Genomic DNA, 20163 nt, shown 5'->3' on the forward strand with positions numbered 1-20163 from the left:
TGAGAAGACTACAAACATTATGAGTGTTTAGTCGTTTAATTCTACATAGTCCTAGTAAGAGCAGCAGTTCGCCAGTAACTACATGTACTATTGGGACTTCTCAGTTGGTAAAGCTTCACTCAGAATGTCAGCGCATCCTTCTTGATTGGTTCAAGATGCCCCCTTCCTTTGAAATTCTCAACGATGTCCGCCTGCTCGGACAACATAAACCTTTCATTTTGTTTCCCGAACCTCGCCAGAACCCTCCACCGCGCCAAATCCCCCGGGTTGCGCTTGTCACCGTGCGCCGCCCCGGGGTTTTCCCAGTGCCCCCTCGAGAACGAGATGAGCGTCGAAATTTTCTGCCTCGGGATGTCGTACACCAGAGAACAAACGGTGCCCGTCTCCTCTAGCCAGTTGACCTGCCACAACTCCCCAGGTCGGATGCACTGATAAGTCGCTGTCTGGTAGTTTACGCGGCCAGACATCGGTCCGCCATGGATTGCGTAGACGATGCGGTCCTCGGAGAAGAACCACATCTCGTAACGCCACTTCTCCGGCCTACCATCGGCGTCTTGGGCATCATAGTCATAGATGAGATGCGTATCACGAATGTCTTTGTCGAAGGTGGAGTCCAGAGGCGTATTGGTTTGGAAGCGGGGAAGAGGGTTTGCGGGAGGGCTGTTTGAGAGGAACATGACTCACTCGCCTTTGCGACAGAGCGTGCAGCAATGAAATGGTAGTTCGTGTAGAAGTACGGTCTCCGAGCGCGGAGAGCTAGTAAAGGCCGTTCTAGATCTTGGGTCAACAATGTATCTCTAAGCCAATGTAGTAGTGGTGTTGCGGGAAGATTTTATCTGCGGATGTCCGTGGAGAATAAGTCGTCATGGCATCGCGGGCAAGGTGTCGTAGCGGGTCTGTGTGGCGACCTGTTCGGCAGTCTAGATAGATACTGCTATTGCATCATAGCTTAGAGTTTTCGGGTTCGTCGGGCTAGTTCATTTAACTCTCTTGGAAAGACTTAAATCCTCTCAGGACAATGCCTTACATCCGTCCATTAGGTTGTGGTGTGATGGAAAGGAATATCCACGACAGCCTGCAAACTTATACAATTGACATGTCAATGCGTCAATGGCCAGAGTGATGTTAGCCGGAAAGTGGGAGTTGTCTTTGATTTGTGAACGAAATGAGTTCTGTAAATCTAACACTCTCTGCGATGACTTATTACTGCTATGTTGCGAAGAACCTGAAATGATTGTGCTGAGTGAACTATGGGAGACATTATCGAGCTAGCCAATGTTGAATACTGTGGTAATAGGCGTCTCCATTGATCAAGGCATCATGGTGGACCCCGGTATCTGTCTCAGTCATGACATCATCACAGACTATTCATACAAGCCAAGTCATTGAGGGATATAGTCCCAGCCTGGTTTTCAACATATTCTCTATATAATTCAACCGTCGAAAATGGCGGATCAAGTAGGGTTCTAACCGTCTGAGACAGTTGAAAAGTCTGCAAACTCGGCTGGAATTGCTTCGTTTTGTACCAGCTTTAGGTCCTGCCGCCCTGCTACACATATCATGTTCGCGTCTCAAATAAATATCAAAATGAAGCCTTTTTGATGATATTTACTATGCTACCACCTTTCATGGCATGTAGCACAGAGCTTTATAGTAAATGCTTTTGCACAGGATAATCATATATTACTTGCAATCACAACTCGACATGACACCGCGAGGTATTGAACTGGCTATACATACTCTCTAGAAGCTATCTTACAATGAGCGTGTTCTACAATGTTCAATTCACAGACAAATCCACAGAGCAATACATGTATCTCTAACTAACGTAAAGCTTCGGCTTAGTTCCGAGTTTTCAAAGACCTCATCCCATTGTGTCCAGACTTCGCCATCCCTGGCCAATCCACTTCTGATTATGATGGCGTTGATCATCAGACGGAACGGCAGGGCCTCATATCACGAAGGGGATCTTGTTGGATTTGCGACTGAAACACGCTGGTAGGAGGCCAGGCTCCCAACGCGGGGTGATGGCAGACATGTCCTATGGTAAGCCATCAAGTGAGCGTCTCTATTCACTAGAATTCAAATGTCACGTTCTTTGGAGTACCGCGTACATATCCTATGCTCCCTTTCCAAACAGGGTGACCAGGCTGTCATATGGTGATCAAGGCCCGGGCCTGGTATTCATCCTATATCGATGGTCTCAAGAACCCAACAAGGGAATAAATAGGACGCCGATCACCTTCGACCTATATCTACATATGGACTAATCCTTCAACACGCCACGCAGATTGGTTAACCTTGACCGGCGCAATGTGCACTTCTCCAAGATTCTTAGTAGCATATTATTTCGCTACTACGTCGTGTTGCGTGTGAGGGAGCAGTCCTCTTGAAGTGTGCTACAATTGCTGCTCATGGACTAGCAAGGTTACCAAGCTATTATTCATAGTACACGTTTAGTTGCGGCGTTATGTGCCTTTACGCTAACGGGCGTATTGTATGTCAGAATCCTACGATCAGCGCTTAGGTGTTGTCCTTAGTGAGATGCGTTGGATGCTCAAGGCCTGCAACGCATTGCAGTGGACGTGTCTACCGACAAGCGGGACTGATGAAACGACATGCAAAGATCTCATTAGAACTAGATGGCACAGACTGTTGATCACCGGTTTACCGGTTCTGGAAGCCCCATGTCCTAGTTGAAACAGACTTGAAGCTTGATCACAATCGAGCCGCCTTTATGAGACGAAATGACAGGACGAACGGCATACACATGCAGATCCCACGGGGAACCAGAAACGGAATTGGAGAAGCTTAGTTTTAAGGGTGAGTTTTATGTCGCATTAAGAAGCAGACAATAGGTATATGTGTGGATAGGTCAGAGGGACCAGTAGTTATGTAACTATTGATTCTTGGAGGAAGAGGCTCTCTAGACCAATCCTGTTGTTCGTAACGCTTTCCCCCCATATCCCCAAGAATCTGCACAATGTCCAAAAACGAAAAAATGCCTGGTGATGCGCCAGGGGCGGCAGCTGAAAAGAGGCCACACCACCAGGTGAATATGTGCCCGAAAAGAAAAGAGGTATCTCATGCGCCGTCAAGAAGCTGTTAAAATTCAAACATTGCCGGGCTTCGTCATCGTGGCGGATTGGTGGGGGATGAGATACCGCCTTTCCCCGACGAAAAACTCACCCAGCATGGAAAAAAAGACCAGAGACTACGTCACCACAAGTCGAGAGCGCAAAACGCCACTCGCTTAGGCGGTGAAGTTGTCGCCGAGGGTGACGTCCAGGTGGCCGGTGTAGTAGCCCTTGCAGCCGACACCGTCAGCAGCCTCCATGCCGGGCATGTAGGCGTCCTGGTTGGAGCCGTCGGACTTGACCCACGAGCAGGTCTTGCCGTTGGCGGCGACCTTCATGCCGTAGTAGGGGAGGGACTGGGAGCCGGCGACGAGGACGGAGGCGTCGGCACCGGAGTTGCCACCGTTGGCGACGGAGCCCCAGTCGAACTCGAGCCAGGTGCCGGCGAACTGGCCGATGAAGGTCTTGGGGACCTCGGAGCCAGCGCCGCAGGCGCAGGAGCCCTGGGAGTCGGTGTCGAAGGCGACGTTCTTGTGCTGGCCATCCTTGACGGAGAAGGTGATGGCAGCGAACCAGCAGCCGTCGATCAGGCCCTTGGGACCGATCTTGTTGAAGCACGAGCAAGTGTAGTCCTTGTCGCTGGCGGTGAAGGTGGAGGTGTAGTTGTAGAGCGACAGGATGGAGTCGTCGACGACCTGCATGTTGCAGCCCCAGTCGTCCTCAGTGCCAGTGTTGCCAACGGAGGCGATCTGGGCGAGGGTGGCGCGCTTGGTGGTCTTCTGGCCGTTGCAGAAGGGGACGTACTCGCCGACGGGCTTGCTGGCGGCAGAGGCCGAGGGAGACGGAGCCGGGGTCGCGGCCACGGGCGAAGGCGCGGGAACTGACGGGGCGACGTTCTTGTAGAAAGTATCGCGCTGCTCAACACCGTCAACGGTGCGGCGCTCGTGGAAGTGCTGGTGGCCGTGCAGGGACGGGTGGGCAGACACGCCGGTGAGGGCGGCCGAAAGGACGACGAGGGTGCTGGTGAGCTGCATCTTGGATAACTGTGATAGTGTAGTATGCAGGTTTCAGACGGCTTTGTTCGTGAAGAGAATCGTTTATCTCGTTGACGCTAAGAATGCAGAATTGTGTATGTTTCTTTGCTTTTTTGACCCGTCCGGAAAGAGTGACAGCGGGCTATCAAGATAACTCGCGGAGTTTGGACGATTGGTTTGAAAGAGAGAGTGGTGGTGTCAGAAACGCAGAAACCAGGACCAAGGGAGAAGACGGAGGGGGGGAATGAGGGTCATTATGAAGGGGGAAGCAAATAATCTCGCTCGATACGCCCTCATGTGTGATGTGTTAGAGAGAGACATGAATCGTGGAGGGGGAATGTGCGTATCAGCAGGGGCGTCGTCGCTGGGGACCGGTGTCTTGCTCTATCGCACACCATCAATCAACAGACAACCCGCCGTCAACAACCCTGTCTAGCCAGGAACAGATGCCAGAACGGGTAATTGGCTCAGCAAGATGACCGAGAGGGTGTAGGCGATGTGGATGGGGGCCCCGTTGTTGATTCCAGGGCCAGACAGACAGGGCCAGGCGCAATCTCAGTTTCCCACTGTCAGTAGGAGGGAGACAACACACACACACACACACACACACCCCTCTCGGCCATCTCTCCCGGAGCCAGCCAAGAGGCACAGAGTCTGCCAGGAACCACTAGGGCGACGAGGGGGGACTCGGGGGTGGTGGAGGGAATATGGGTCATGGATGGAACATGGTGCGCCAGGGCTGGATTGAACGGTGATGCAGGAAAAGGGGGGTGGGGAACGTAATTTCACCGCTTACACCAATTCCCAAAGGGCCATGGCCAGCCACAGCTTGGTCCCCCGGATCGAGTCCTAGCAAATACCCGGCTGCTTTCTCCTCCGCCCAGCAACATGCTATTTCTCTAAGCCAACCAGAAACCAAGCATCGATTACCGGGTTGCATGGCGACCTGCCATCGGCGACTGGCAGATGGAGGGTATGTAGTGGAAAACACGACACTGCTTGGTATGAAGAAGGATGTACTATTGGATGTGGCCAGAAACAAAAAGGAACACACATGGGACCTGCAGCCCTCCATCACCTCGTGTCCATACAACACACACTCACACATACACACGCACACGCACACTAAATCCAGGCAAGAAAATCGCCGCCGCCAGGTACACCCGCTCTTGGGGGGGGGGGCGTGTGTGTGCTTGGAGCTGGCAAGTTTAGCTCCAGCGCCGGGCCTGGAACCTGGAACTGCTACCCGAATCTTGGCCTTGGATGGGGAAGGGAACCACGAACTCTAACTTTGCACAACGAGCATACATGCTATGACGGGAAGATCGACGTCGCCCTTCCGCAGTGGGCGCGGACCGGCTTGCAGAAACGATCAATTTGCCTGGCCGTTCCAGGTTTCTCGAACGCACTGCTGGATGGATGCTTGAGCAGATGCATGCACTAAACACTTCCCCAAGTCTCTTGAGATTTTGTCCAAGCTTCAAGCAGGCAGAGTCTTTTTCTTTCTTTCTTTTTTTTTTCGTTTCTTTTGCCCTCGGTGGAGATCCGGTGGAGGCGTCTGGATGCATAAACTGAAATATCTCACCTAAATGTCTCGGGGAGAAGGCAAGTCGAGGCCGTCGGGTATCGTTACTGTCCGCTTTCCATGACGTTACCGCTGCAGTGACGTTCCCTCTCATCCGACTCGTTCGTTCGTTATTTGGTCATCATGCAGCCAGCATGCACCTTTCGGCAAACCTGAAAACCCCTCAAGCTCGAGGTTTTCGAACCCTTCGGAAGCATCGCTGCATCAGCACATGCAACATCATCCAACAGGAGGGATGTCCGGCAGAGTACAAATAGTGTATACATGGAAATCTGCTTATCCAAATAAAGCGACTGATCTGCGCTGAGCCTCCTGGGGGATGCCGAAGGGGCCATTGAAGATGGAGCGTTCCATCCCTCAGCCCTCGGCTGCCTTTACGTTCTTGGTTGCTTTGCCAATATTCCTCAGGGTGTTTCCTCGGCAGTGTAACAGCAGCTCATTAGGGAGTTCGTACTCGCAGCATTCCATGGTCCGATCTTAATGCCGCTGCCGCACGACGGCCCGTACAACGGTCACTGGGGAGGGAAGTGGAAGAGTGGCCAGCCAGTTCTCTGCCAGGTACGGATGGGGCTTGGATCTCTCCACCCCAGAGGCAGGCCGTCCATCCGTCGACGGCGACGCGATCCACCCGATGGGAACGCTTTCCCTGGACAACAGTGGACACGGCCTCCTGGAATCCCTCCGACCTTTCTTCTTGGGTCTGCCTGTCTCACAGTCCTTTGTTCCAAGGAAGAGCGCATTCTGCTAAGGGTTGTCTCTGCCGGGATGCTCCACTGGGGCGGTGCTGCTGGGAACAAAAGACCAGTGGCGGCAATACAGGACGCGTCATAGGCCTCGTAAGGGCAGACAAAGTTGCTGCTATTCATGTGAGGGCGCAGAGCTAGCCACCGAGGCATCCGTGGAGGCCTGTGATGGGAAGAGAAGAGCTGTGGCCCTAAGGGGGCGTGTTGATGTTTACCGCCCAAATATGAGTCGACTTGGCTGGCGGCTGTGTATTGGTGGAAGCGCCCTTGGGAAGCGCCCTTGCAGCGTTTGCATGGCCCAGAAAAGGGCATTGGTTGTTTACCTCTAAGAATAGTCTGGCGCTCTGCTTAGCATTGCTTGTGAACGCCCACCATCAGGGAACTAGGGAAGCGTGTTGCCCAGCAGAGCCAAGCGGAATGCGCCACGAATGAATACCGAAGATCATGCACCCTATTGGCATCTCCGGTACACTATTAAGTTGAGATATGATCTGACGTGTCAGACAATCTGCCACGACAGCGACAATCTAGTAGGTTTTGATGCGTCCTTGGGGAAATGGTGAGCGCTCAACTGGGTAGACACGCTCGGATGAAGTTGGCAAACTCGATAGACTTACCTGAAGCGTGCACTTAAAGGTGTGACAAACCGGTTATCGGGCCGCATAGGACAGCGTTCGGTTCAGCTGAAGGATTTGGCGCCTCTCGCACGGAGAACTTAGGACCCCGCACAGCATCACGGGGAACCAATCTTGGTCATAGATTGTTGAAAGGCTATAGTGTGAAAAGTTTGGAGCCCTGGCATCCAATAATCGATCAATCGTGATTCAACAGCCCTGATGGTCTAGCGGTATGATTCTCCCTTAGGGTTGTCTTGAGGCGTCTAAATCTAGGGTGAAGTCCCAGTGCCTTGAGACATCTTCTGGGAGAGGTCCCAGGTTCGATCCCTGGTTAGGGCCCATTCTTTTTCTAATTTCTTCCTTCTTCTAACCAGGGTTGCTGCTGGTGGCTTTTCGATTTTAATCTCGCGTCCTTGACAGCTTTATGCAAGCTGACAGATAACCTTATGTGTTTTGTATTTATTCTGTTAGTAAATACTCCCCTGCGTACGCTTATTTTTGTTCTTATTAGACGGGGTATAATGAGGTCGCTGTCAGTCACCGTCGGGTTAGTACAGTTTGAGCGTCCTGGACACGTAAACACCATGCAGCTAGTTGCGATGGCAAAGCCATGGAGGAGAGAGAGACTAGGCATTAAGCCATGAGCGTAGAGGGGCAAAAGGAACAGGTCAACAAACGGTCGCCCAATGACCAACATGCCACATTGAAACTGGAGAGAGGCCGTGGAAAACGCCGGCGCTGCACCTTGAAACTTCAAACCAAATGATCCCATAACTAACTAACTTTTAATTAATACACCGCATGTATTGCCTAATGTCCTGTTGTACGCTGTCCGTCTCGTCTAGTCTATTTTTCAATAATAAACCAACCCATCTGTCACCCAATTTGTACGTAATTCTCAATCTCCCCTTGTTCAGCTACTCACCGCTATTGGGACTCCATCATCTCACACCGACGGATCAATCCCCACCCGTGCATACTTTGTTTAGATGGCCGATGTCTTCAAGGGCATCTATTCCAAACAGAATCCCGGTATTACGCCCTGTAAACATCATCTGCAGAACCGCGGCCTACAGCCGCTCAGCTATCCTCAGGTTTCGGACATGGAGCCCGCTCGCGGCGCGTCCGCTCGCCCGAGGGCACCGGCGATCCGTCCCTCCGCACAACCGAGCGGTGGTGCGCGGGCCGGATCCGACCGACCCGTCCCCTGTCCGCGAACCGGTCAGTACTCCCGCTTCGGGCCGGGGAGCACGCCGTCGATGAAAGCCCCGAGGGCGTTCCGGAGAACCCCCTGTCCTCGGCCCTGGCTGACTGGCGCGTAGTTAGTCGAACGATGTCCCACGGGCGCTGTCGGCCAGCTCGGCCGTCCGCGCTGCTGCCCAGGGCCGGCTCTTACCGTTTGCTGCGCCGCCGCCGCCGTTCCTCGGATAGGCTGTCGCGGAGGCGAGCGCGACCCGCCGTACCGCCGCCTGCTCGAGACGGGAGGCGTGGGGCCCGGGACCCTCGTGGCCCCCCAGTTCTTGCGCCAGACGTACCCCCTCTCCATGGCGCCGAGCAGGGTCTCCCCGACCGGCTTGATGGGCTGGTGCTGCTCCTCGTCGTGGAGCAGCGGGCAGCTCGCGACCCGGCAGGGGTAGAAGATGCAGCACTGCTCGCCCTTGGCCATCTTCTCCCTCTCCTCGCTCGAGAGCTGCTCGTACCGCGCCCGCGCCAGCTGCCGGCGCGTCACCAGCCTCGCGCCCTCGTCGTACAGCGCGCCCGAGACGACCCGCGCCCGCGACCCCTCCGGCGTGGCCAGCAGTACCGTCGCCTGCTCCACCTTGTCCTCGCCGTTGTGGAACACGTAGATGCGGTGGTTGTGGAAGGTGTCGGCGGGCGGGATGCGGCGGAGGAATTCGGCCAGCTCCCTGGGGAGGTCTCTCGCCGGGCCCCAGATCTCGGGGTACCACCACGGGTCGTCACTGGCTTGCTCCGGGGCCGGCTCGTCCCAGGGCGCCTCGATGCGCAGAGTCGTCGCGGACCGAGGGGTCGGCGTGTGGACGTGCGGGGTGCCCGCGACCAGGACCGTCTCGAGCAGAGGCGGCTGCGCTTTGCTCCTCGATAGGGCGGCAGGGGTGTCGACCGGGACGCGGTCGTCCTCTGCGCCCTCGCTGCTCGTCTCGGAAGGACATGAATATTTCGCTCGCCTCTCTCTCATGCGACGCTCCGCATCGGACGAGGTTGTAGCAAGGGAACCATGTTGCGCCACAGTGTTGTGGGCTGTCATCTCGGACGGGGGAAGAGAGGACTCGAGGTGGTCGGCCGGCGGATACGACTTGGCCTCACTGTTCGAATCGTTTCTCCTTTCCGCCTCTAGCTGTGCCGAGTTGTGGCAATCCTCGCAGACGCGGTCCCGGGGATTCGGGACCGTTTGCGATGTGAGAGTGCCACAGAGACCGATCTCTGAACTATCCGTGTTAGCAATTTGGCTGCAGAGCTGAGGAAGGGGTTCAAGTTCTACGGTCTTCAAGCACTGTTGGCACTCTGCAACGGGCCTGAGAATGTTGCACATGATGAGTGGACGTGTGGTCTTTTTGAGTGTGTTATCTGGGAGTTGGTGGATGGGAGGAAGTTCTGTGATGTGATGTAACTGATTCGATTCTATAATATGCTGGTGGTTTTCGAGTACACGATTATACCGATTTGTCTGAGATCCTTTATATGTAATGAGCGATGGAAACTACCGAGCCCTTCGCAGACTGTCTCCTTTTTATTCCATGATCCAAGTTGAAAGACTGAACAAGAAACCATTATGGGTGTTTAGTTGACGTCCTGGCCTGGTGATCTGAGCACAAGATCTTTGTGAAAAGCTCAGACACACCGAAACCTTTGGACAGACCAAAGATTGACTTTGTTGTGTAAGTAAAAAGAAGGGAGGAAGAACAAGGGCTGCTGGTGGCGCCTTTCAGAACATGTTATCTAGCATTGAATCAAACGCGCTCGCTGTGCTTCCGCTTGTGTAAAGAACCCAAATAGCAGAGCCATATTGTTGATTAAGTGAGACAAGAAAAAAACGGGCGGCAATAACGTGAAGCACCTATTGCTATTGGTGGGATTGAAGACAAGCTGGAGATATCTAGCTGGGATGCTGCGTGGGTAGGTCGATGAGCAGCTCCCATTGGTGAAGGAGGTGGCTTATCACGTGGCCTTGCGCCACACCACCGCCACAGATTCCGCATCGCAACGAAAACAACAGCTTCAATGTTAAAGATAGCCTTTTCATTCAGAGAAGCTTGCTTGTCAACCAGAGATTCCCAACAAAGCTAGTTCAATGTAGTTAACTTCATGCGTCCCAACTTTCTGTCTAACCCTAGTGCAAACACAATGCAATATACAAAATGACAATCGCATTAGTCGCGAACAGCTCTACAGTGCTAGAGTGCTACAAATAGCAAAAGACGACGTTGGCCTGATTCGAACAGACGCTCCCGAAGGAAGTAGATTTCGAGTCTACCGCGTTAACCACTCCGCCACAACGCCTTATAACCTGGTTGGTTGAATCAGGTGGCCGAAAGCCGATCCATGTAGGTCTGGAAGCGAGTGACACCAGATTGGTTGACCCGGCTCGCGGAAAGCAAGGTCCTGATTCGCGGACCCCGCCCAAGTGGAACCATTTCTCAAGTTCAATGTGTAGTCCAGTTCAAGGCTCTCGTAGCCTCGGTTTGATAGGGAGGTTTACGTATGAGACTTCAAGATACTGTGTTTCTATCTAGAAACCTCATTTTTTTTTAATGTTGAGTCTCGGGCATGAGACGTGTTGTCCCAACTGTCTTAAAGTATTATTGTGTAGGTACTTGCGAACTCAAGAGACCATCTTGTATATGTACATGTATCTAAATCCAAATGCGGTTCTTCATGTCAACCAAATGCTTGGTTTTCGACACAATAATTTTGCATCTGATTGGAAAAGCCCCGAGAGACTCACAAAGACAAGGCTTACTACTACAAAAACCCCACCCAAGAGTTCATCCCGTGTGCTACGAACGGGGTGTTGGAATCCATGAGGTCGGCCATGCCAGCCAGACCCGCGACGATGTACACCGTGATTGCGAGGACTTGGCGGGCAAAGTCTCGAGTCAATCACCGACGCGTTGATGGACCCCATGTTCCCTCTTGATCTTTTTACAGATGCATCTGGAGAGAAGGAAAAAACCAATATTGTTCTTCTTACCTTGAATCCCAATCAGCGACGCCGCAGCCCGTGCTGCTCCTCCTCCCGCTCCTCCGCGTCCTGCGCCGTCTTGCGCGAGGCCTCCACTGCCGCCTGCCGCTGCCGCCTCCAGTCCTCGTCAATGTACCCCCCGAGCTCGAGGTCGTCGTCCCAGCACTCGTTGGGCCCCACGAGCGCGACGGCCAGCTCCTTGACGCTCGTCCGCACGTGGCCCGTCAGGCCCCTCTTCGCCTCCCACAGCGCCGCGACCAGGGCCCGCGCGGGGGTCGTCGCCATGCCTCCGCCGCCGCCGCCCTCAAAGTGCGCCCGCAGCGCCGCCTCGATGGCGTCCCAGGCGGCGTCCGTCCGGGCGCTGAGCCCGGCGACGAGGCACCGCGCCGCGTCCCACAGCTCGTGGTACACCCGCAGCAGGAACTCGGTGCGGCCGAGCTCCGCCCGCCGCGTGAGATCCGCGACGAGGGGCCTGGACGCGGTCCGAGAAGACGCCGTCGCGCTCGAGCGCCGCCTGCCACCGCGAGGTGGGCGGTTCGGCCATCTGCCGGGCGTGCTGGCACGCGGGGCACAGGCGGGCCCGCTTGGCGTACGAGTCGCGGTGGTTGACCTTGGCGCTCCTCTCGTCCTCGAAGCCGGCCCAGACCGTGCGGCAGTCGAGCTGGGGGAGCCCGCCGTGCATCATCCTGTTGCAGCCCTGGTCCTGGAGGTACTCGGCGAAGTAGCCGTCGCACCCGCCGTTCGCGGGGGTGCGGCAGCGGTGGAGGGCGAAGACCTTCATGCACATGGTTCCTGGTGCCAAGTCTGTGGCTCGGGTTTGGTTAGTATAAGTGATGTCTCTTCCAGTTCGTATACGGTTCGGCTGTGTCGTGAGTTGGAGATGACGCGGCGGAAAGCAACAGACGGCGAGTGGCCCGTCACTCATATATGCCACACTTAACCCCCATGCGAGTCTGAACAATGGCGAAGAACAGAACAAAGTCACCATTTTGGGCTTTACGATTGGGTGAGGGCAGCCAGGCATCTAACAAGACGGTTGTTCGATACACAAAGCATCGACCGAGATCGAAGCAAAACAGGGCCTAGGCTAACAAAGAACCTCGTCGCGGGCGGTTATCTTGGACAATCTCATTGGTAATGAGTTGCCATTGAACCGCTCTGACTAGTGACAATGGTTTTGGAAATGAAAGGAGATGCAGAATGGTGGCATCTGCAAAGCAGACAACGGTGGTACTTTGGTGCCTCGTGATCCATGCGAGGACGGGAAAGGTAGGCGGCTTCAACCTGGATAGAGAAGAATAACGTGCCTAAGCCTTGCTCAAACTGTGTCTGACAACGTACGTATGGAAGTCACGAGCCTCGCCAACACCGCTCTCAAGCTATCTGCAACATCGGGTGGATATCAACTTTCAGCAACGTCGACAGTCGCCAACAAGGCTTCTCGTATTGTGCCGAGGGGAATGCGGGTCATGGACAAGCGCTACGGCCCGTCGCCGCTCGGCTATCCTGGATGTGCCGTGGTATGTACAGGTAGGTATGGGGATTACAGGTTTGTTATTGACAACAGCCTTCAGCCGGCTGTTCAAGATGACATAACAAGAAAGTCAGGCTTTTGGGATCGCAACCGAGTGTTTGCGCCTGCAGCTGAAGGTGAGCCAATGGGAGGGCTTCCGCGCCGACTTGACGGCAAAGTCTACGGAAAAGGCCCTGCACTTGCAGGCATCCGAGATTCCGCGAGCTTCGTAAAGTTAGGCGAGTTTCCTCGAGGGATCTCACAGGGGGAACCCCTCCAGAGCCAAACGCCATGAGCTAAGGCCTGAAAGGACGCGCCATCCAAGCCTCGGGGGCACGGGGGATACGGACATTACATACGGTAGTAGTGAGAACGAAAAAAAGGACCCCTAAGTTCCGGGAGGCAAGGATCCGAACCCAGTCCTCGATTAGCATCCATCCAAGGTTTTGGAGCCGACGTAGGTACACTAGGTACTGGCAGGGGACCTGTCGAGGTGCGCCGCCCACCCTTATGAGAGGTGTCGCCAATCTGCCACGCAGGCGCAGTTGATTGATTGTAGGGACGGATCTCGGTCCAGCTGGTGACCAGAGAGCATGCCTGGGCGTCTAAGATTTCTGGGTCGGAGATTGATCTTCGGGGGTCTGAAGCGTGGGGAGGGTGATGGTCCAGCGGCCTGGCTAGTGAGGAGTTACAGCAGCGATTCCTGCGACAGGTGCTTGTCTGACTTCTGTGGAGAGGTTCCGGAGCAGGATCCCTTTGCGCGTGTTGGCGGTCTGGCTATGAGACAGACAGAGAGCCAGCCAGCTATGGGAGTCGGTCGAGACATGGGATATGGGATGAGAATCATGAGATTGACTGCCGGCAGATTGGGGGCTTTGGATCAATCTGCACGAGACAAGCGACCGGTTCCGGCGACGGAGGATGCGCATGCGTGGGGTATCATGGCGTCTGAGGTACCGACAATCCAGCGTATGATATTCGGGCGGACTGGCGATACGGACGAGACAAAGGCTAGCTGCAGCGGCTGTCTGTCCCATCATGGCATTTCATCCGGTGCATGTGTGTTTAGAGACTCTTGGCCGACAGCGGAGGAGAGCATGATTGGAGACGAAGAGATGGGATGATTGGTATGATCTGCGCGAGTCCATGGTTACGGTATGGGGAAAAGCTGCGGCGGCGGCAAAAAGATGCTGTTGGTCGCCTGTGCGATGTAAACTAAGAATGCGATCAGCAAATAAGTGAGAGGGAGAGAGATGGTAAAAGAGGAACAGAATGTACACATGACTGGAAGATGCTCGTGAAGCGATGTTGAGTGTTGAGCACACAAGACAAGGCCGCAGGTACGTACTGTACGCTACGTACACTGACATGTGATGACATAATCCATGTCATGTTCTGGTGAAGTCGGTACCTAATTAAAAGCGGGCAACACAAAGGAAGAATGAAGAAAAGGGACGGGACAGAGAGGACTGCCTGCTTATTGCTGCTTCTGTACGGATATGGACTAATGTCGTCCATCGAGGTCCACTCGATTGCAACACTCGCAGTCCTAAGAGTCCTGACAGTCATGGCAGTCCTGGAAGTCCTGAAGGTCCTGGAAAAGCCAATTCAAACAGACACGGACACAGAGAGGGAAGATCCAACATGAATGAACAGGACATGCCGCTGTCTGAGACCAAGCAGACACTGGTGCCGGGGAGAAACACAAGTCTCCAAGTCCCAAGTGGACGGTCTGCGTCTCAAGTCCTGCGTCTCGTTGCGCGGCAGCTACAGTCTAGCATCTATCTATACAGCATGCATACATATATACTATGTACGGTTATCCGTACTATGTATCCGTATGCGTGTCATAACTGGCATGCGGCGGCATCGCACACTACGGACGAGCAAGGTTCTCAGACGCCCAAGTAATATCACCTCGTGATAAGGCGTAAAAGTGCAGGGAATGACGCGAGCGACAACTAACAGTTGCATCAGGTAGCGAGCAGCCGAGCCAGTCCAGTCCAGTCATCAGTCCAGTCCAATCCTATGTCTGTCTAGCTAATTAGCTCTCTACCCTAGCTTTTTGCTACAATTGCTACCTGATTACGGATAATTTTGCTAGGTGCATAACCTTTTTTTCTTTCTTTTTTTTTTTCCCTTCTTCTTCTCGCTCTGGCATCCTTATCTTCCATCCCACCACCAGATTGGCTCCTCGCTGTCCCACCACATATTACCTCATACTTCATAGCTAGGATAAACATTTCGCAGCTGGATGACGGGTCTCTCGTCCTTTCTTTTCTCTTCCATCGACACCTTGCGACAGCTCCAAGATCTTCTCCATCCACATCTCGAACCCACAGTCAATTCCACTCCTTCACCCCACCGACACCGACACAGACACCGACGCAGACACAGACAGACCGAAACACACTCACACACACACACACGCACCCGAGCCAGACAGACCTGGACTTGGATAAACTATGACTGCGTCTTTGCCTGCAGGGAGATGATCGCGTCTCACTCTCGCAGCTGAAGACTGACTGACGCTGCTGACGTCCACACACACACGCACACACACCCCACCCCCCCTTCACTCAGCTCTCACCGAGTCGCCGCTACAAGACAGAGAGAGAGAGAGAGAGAGAAAGAGAGGGAGAGAGATCCGGCTTCCCTTCACTCGTTATTTCGCAATATCGCGCCTCCCGCTCGTAATTGCTTGCTTTCCCTCGCCTGCGACCACCCGCCACCCCTGCGCTGTCGCGCCCCCCCCCCCCCCCCCCCCCCGGGAAACAAGAACCCCCCCTTTTGCAACAATACCTAGGGAAACCCATCCCGTTACCATGTTTTCTCACCTTCGAATCCACCGGCGCGGCCAGTCGAATCCCACCTCGCCAAACCCCGACCAGTCCTCTCCCTGGGATCCCTCGCTTCCCCAGCACCAGCAGCACTCTCCCTTCCTTCAAGATGCCGCCTTAAGCCCAGGCATGCGACCCCAGCCCTCGACCTCGCCGAATTCCTCTCTTCCTCCCACCCTGCCGCCAATCACCCGCGTCACCTCCTCCGGCTCCGAATTCACACTCGATCGACCGACTCCCGATGCTACAGTGGCGCAAGAGCCCGCCGCCCAGAGACCTCACCCGCCGCCGCCTGCTCCTCCCTCCGCCCGCTCTACCTACAACCCCGATTCCGGCTTCCTCGGTGGCGTCGCCCTGCGCAAGTACGAGCGCGAGCAGCAGCTCAAGCAGCAGCAGCAACAAATGGCGGCCAGATCGCCCGACTCGGCTGGCCTCTCCCCTGTCGCCCGTGCCAGCCATGACATCCCGTTCACAAAGTCGAAACCCGCCCCGCCGCCAATAGTTACCAGCCCTCCGGCCGCGAGACCCCCGCCACAGCCCACGAAGTCGTCGAAGCACTCCAGCTCCTTCACGACTCCAACCGAGCTCCAACACCACGGCCTGCCCCAGAGCTCGCCACAGCTTCCGGATAAGGCTGCCACCGGCCGCCGTCCTGCCGGAACGAGACTGTCCAGCGAACCCGTCCGCCTGGCGAACCACAACTCCGACGCCCCCAAGGGCAGGAAAGGCCTGCCTTTCCTGAAAAACCCCATGTCGACGCTATTGGCGAGGAGGAGGACGAGCCAGAACGCTCCCGACCTGACGCCTCTGCCGCTCCGAGGAAACAGGCTGGCCGAACCGACCTACGATCCCCGCATCCGGGGCACGCGCGTTCACGACTTCAGTGCTCCCCGCCCGAGGCGCAGCCTCCCGAACAACGAAGGCCCAAGTCCCGCCCCGGCTTCGACGTCTCTGTCCTCCGCGTCCAAGTCGCAGCCGCCGACGTCCGAAGAGAAGCTGGACCTGGACCTGGGCTTGACGTCGTCGAGGGAGAGCAGTGCGCTCTCACAAGCGCAGGTGTCCCATCAGGGGAGGAACGCGAGCAGTGCTTCTGAATCTGGCCGATCAGGTTCTGCCAGCATCATCTCACAGCCAATGCCCGAATCTGGCAGCGGTTCGGTCAAGGCAAGAAACAGTATAAACCTGGAATCGAAGCCGCTCCCTGATGTTCCGTTCAAAAACGATAGTACTCCATCCTCCAGCTCCGCCTCCGTCATCTCGAAGAGGGCGTCCGTCGGGGCCGTCTCGTTTATGTCGAAAAGGGCGCCCTCCACAAAAGCACCCCCCTCCAGGCACGTCTCCATGTCCGGCCAGGATATCCTGTCTTCGGTGCCCCGTCACATGAAGAGCACGTCCTCGAGGTTCAGCTTCGACATGGCGGGTGCCGCAAAGCAGGAGAAGCTCCTCGAGGAGCGCCATCGTCAGCGCGAGCTGGAGAGGAAGACATCCGATCCCGAGCCGAGCCAGAACCGCGATTCCAGATTCGACGACTTCGACGAGGACTTTGACTACGACGCAATGATGGAGGATGACGGGTTCGAGGAGCCAATCCCGATGAGCAACGATTTTGAGGACGACTACGGCTATGAGGAGGACTTTGATGCCGGAGGCACAGACCCTCTTGGAGGAGATGCCGAGGAAGGCTTCAATGCGGCCGGGACAGCACTGGACACGGTGCCCGAGGTCGAGGTCGAGGCTGCCGAGGATGCCGAAGACGACCCCGACAACGACCAGGAGAACTTTGCTGGCTTCGTCTTCCAGCGGTCGAACCCTCCATCGGCGTTGGCTAGCCCTCATAGCGCCGGTCTGGTTTCGACGCCGAGGGATGCCGACGGCAGGGTGATTGGGTTCGCCTACTCGGGATCGCCCAACCTCGATCAATTCTCGAGGCCCGTCTGGACGCCAGGTCTGTCTCCGCACCACGATCCGTCGCAGGCGACTACGGGACCGATTGCTGGACTTGCCATTGAGGGCCTGGATATTGCCAGCCCAGAACTGCAGGACGAACCGGTGTACGAGCAGACTCAGCAGCTGGCGCCTCCTCCCCCCGCACCTCCGAGCAAGGATGACCTCTACTTTGATAACGGTCTTCTGGATGAACTAGAGTTCGCCGGAGAGGGCGACGGCTCCCACTTTGACGAATCCATCTTCGACCTGGATGACACAGATCAATACGGACGGCCCATCCCCGGCGCGTTTGCCGCTGCCCAAGCTGCTCGCGCTGCTGCTGCCGCCACCACCGCCGCTCCCGAAAACAGCACCCAAAACAACAACGCTCAAAATGGCGACGCCCCGGAGAGCAGCAAGAGGATATCCGACAGCACGTCGCGGCTTTCTGCCCAGTCAAACACGTCGCAGTCAACAGGCCACACGTCTCTGAGCGTCAGCATGCCAGCCCCTTCTGTCGAAGACTCAAAGCGGGCCAGCGAGGTCCTGGCCCAGGGCCAGGAATCCTCCGCCATGACGTCGAGTTTCTCGACGACCGGGCCGGACAAGGTCGAGGCGTACCAGACAGCGCTGGCTGCCGCAGCGTTTGAGGCAGCCGCCAACGGTCGGTTTCGACGAGACTCCTCACCGCCTCCGAGCGAGATCATGTCGCCTGGCGGCGAGTCCTCGCACAGCGTACCGCACGGGGAAGACAACTACGGCGGCAACTATGACGATAACTACGACGACTATGACGACGGCGGGTTTCGCGAAGACCTCAACGACTACGACGTGGACTACGACGACTTCATTGCCGAGGCGAACGCTAGTGCCCTTGCCAACGACTCGGACGGTTGGTACGGTCAGGAGTTCGGGTTCTACTCCGCCCCCATCGAAGGCGGCCGCCACAGCAGAGACAGCTCGAACGGCTCGGACGAGAAGCCGTTCGAGTACGCCAACGGCGGCTTCTTCGGGCCGTCGGGCGTGTCTCGCAGCAAGTCCGGCAGGATCGTGTCGCGCGAGCCCAACCTCACACCCATCACGGAACGGTCCGAGTACTCCAACCGTAACTCGATCATGAGCCTCGGCGTGCCTCCTATCGGGTCCGGTCCCTCGAGCCTCCAGAGCCCGGGCCTGGCGCAGCTCGCCATGATGGCCGACGGCGACGAGAACATGAGCATATCGGCGCTCATGAGACTGCGCTCGCGGGCGTGGGGCGGGTCGCAGGCCAGCCTGGTCTCGTCCCGCGAGGGCTCGCCCCGGTCCGAGAGAGGCGAAGGGGGGAGCTCGCCATGGGGCCCCGGGCCCCACAGTAGCAGCAGCAACAACATCCTCGGAATCCACGGCCACGCCCGCAAGAACTCGTCATTCTCCGTCCGCAGCCGCGACATGGACTCGTCGGACGCCGGCAGCACCGCGGGCTCCCCCACCATGACCATGTCCATGCCCACGACCGTCGGGTCTCCGCCCCCTCCGCTGCCGTCGCTCACCCAGAGCCCCGCGGTGACCATCGCCTCGCCCCATTTCACGCACAGCGCCGCCGGGTTCGACCCGGTGCCCGAGACGGACGAGATGGACGAGATGTCCATCTCCAACAGCATATCCCACTCGGGCCTGTGGATGAAGAGCCCCGACACCGACGTGCACCCGAACCTGGTGCCCCGGACCGATCCCACGACGCCGCAGCAGCAGGAGCAGCAACAACAGCACCAGCAGCGGCAACCCGGCATGGGTCACAAGCACAAGGGGTCCGCGGACAGCATCTCGTACGTCAAGGAGGAGGAGGAGGGCGGCGAGACGCGGTGGGTGCTCGAGAGGCGCTTCACCGCCGACAGCGGGGAGATTGAGGTGCAGCGGGAGGTCGTTGGAAAGGGCCACATCTAGGCCATGCGGTCCCAGGTACTCAAACCATGGGCATACATATAAATATATATATATATATATCGGATGGAAGGGTACGAGAGGGGGATGAACACGCCCCAACGAAACCCCGCACCGTCGAAACGACGGAAACGATCATCATCCAACAGCAACAGCGAACTTGGCCTTTTTTTTATACTTGGGTTTTCCCTTTTTTGTCGAAACTTGATACCTCGGTGGGTGGAAGAAGTGGAAAAGAGGATTTCTGATAATGGTATTTACCTCTTATAGACACAGAATAAAGGGGCTCGCTCCCCTTTTCCTCACGGCACGCATAACTACAACGCATTTCGTGGACGCGAAGTGTAAAAGTAATTGTTACAAAAGGTGGAGGGGGGTATATCACTGAAACAGGAGGAGAATGACAAAGAATATATCAAGGAGTACCACTTGGGTTTGTTTGACTGACTACTCTCATGTGAGGTATGGGCTTGAAGGAGGAGTGGAAATGGGAAGGGAAAGGGACGGCTGTGTCCGTAGTTTTGTCGTGATTCCAGATGGCCCGTTTGCGCGGCATGGTATATATATCCCAGAGCAGCAGCATCAGGACCGATCCTTCACAGTCGGTGTTGCACATCTCCAATGATCTCGGCCTCTTGAGGAACCATAACCCCCGCCTTTGATCCCTTTTTCACGATGACCACCATCGTGAGGACCAACCCGGCAAC

General features: G+C 55.9%; 6 protein-coding genes and 2 non-coding genes across 8 annotated transcripts; 3 read left to right on the top strand and 5 right to left on the bottom strand.

Annotated features, from left to right (window-relative positions):
- Positions 1–119: 119 nt before the first annotated feature.
- Positions 120–677, bottom strand: GLRG_05666 (uncharacterized protein; the record flags this gene model as incomplete). Its single annotated transcript, XM_008096351.1, has 1 exon — positions 120–677. One exon carries the CDS (start codon positions 675–677, stop codon positions 120–122), a length of 558 nt encoding a protein of 185 aa, XP_008094542.1.
- A 2576-nt stretch (positions 678–3253) lies between these two features.
- On the bottom strand, positions 3254–4111 carry GLRG_05667 (uncharacterized protein; the record flags this gene model as incomplete). Its single annotated transcript, XM_008096352.1, has 1 exon — positions 3254–4111. One exon carries the CDS (start codon positions 4109–4111, stop codon positions 3254–3256), a length of 858 nt encoding a protein of 285 aa, XP_008094543.1.
- A 3158-nt stretch (positions 4112–7269) lies between these two features.
- Positions 7270–7395, top strand: GLRG_13140. Its single transcript has one exon. It is a non-coding gene; the product is annotated as a tRNA-Pro (tRNA).
- A 741-nt stretch (positions 7396–8136) lies between these two features.
- Positions 8137–9607, bottom strand: GLRG_05668 (uncharacterized protein; the record flags this gene model as incomplete). Its single annotated transcript, XM_008096353.1, has 2 exons — positions 8137–8367; positions 8453–9607. The coding sequence occupies 2 exons, from the start codon at positions 9605–9607 to the stop codon at positions 8137–8139; spliced, it is 1386 nt and encodes a 461-aa protein (XP_008094544.1).
- An 887-nt stretch (positions 9608–10494) lies between these two features.
- Positions 10495–10575, bottom strand: GLRG_13141. Its single transcript has one exon. It is a non-coding gene; the product is annotated as a tRNA-Ser (tRNA).
- A 703-nt stretch (positions 10576–11278) lies between these two features.
- GLRG_05669 (uncharacterized protein) lies at positions 11279–12044 on the bottom strand (the record flags this gene model as incomplete). The annotated part of the gene is made up of 2 exons (XM_008096354.1): positions 11279–11729; positions 11779–12044. The coding sequence occupies 2 exons, from the start codon at positions 12042–12044 to the stop codon at positions 11279–11281; spliced, it is 717 nt and encodes a 238-aa protein (XP_008094545.1).
- Positions 12045–12600: 556 nt separating this feature from the next.
- GLRG_05670 (uncharacterized protein) lies at positions 12601–13003 on the top strand (the record flags this gene model as incomplete). The annotated part of the gene is made up of 2 exons (XM_008096355.1): positions 12601–12777; positions 12902–13003. 2 exons carry the CDS (start codon positions 12601–12603, stop codon positions 13001–13003), a joined length of 279 nt encoding a protein of 92 aa, XP_008094546.1.
- Positions 13004–15595: 2592 nt separating this feature from the next.
- Positions 15596–19459, top strand: GLRG_05671 (uncharacterized protein; the record flags this gene model as incomplete). Its single annotated transcript, XM_008096356.1, has 1 exon — positions 15596–19459. One exon carries the CDS (start codon positions 15596–15598, stop codon positions 19457–19459), a length of 3864 nt encoding a protein of 1287 aa, XP_008094547.1.
- Positions 19460–20163: the final 704 nt, after the last annotated feature.

The sequence above is a fragment of the Colletotrichum graminicola genome, assembly GCF_000149035.1.
Source record: "Colletotrichum graminicola M1.001 genomic scaffold supercont1.19, whole genome shotgun sequence".
In the NCBI taxonomy this organism is placed as follows: Eukaryota; Fungi; Ascomycota; class Sordariomycetes; order Glomerellales; family Glomerellaceae; genus Colletotrichum; species Colletotrichum graminicola.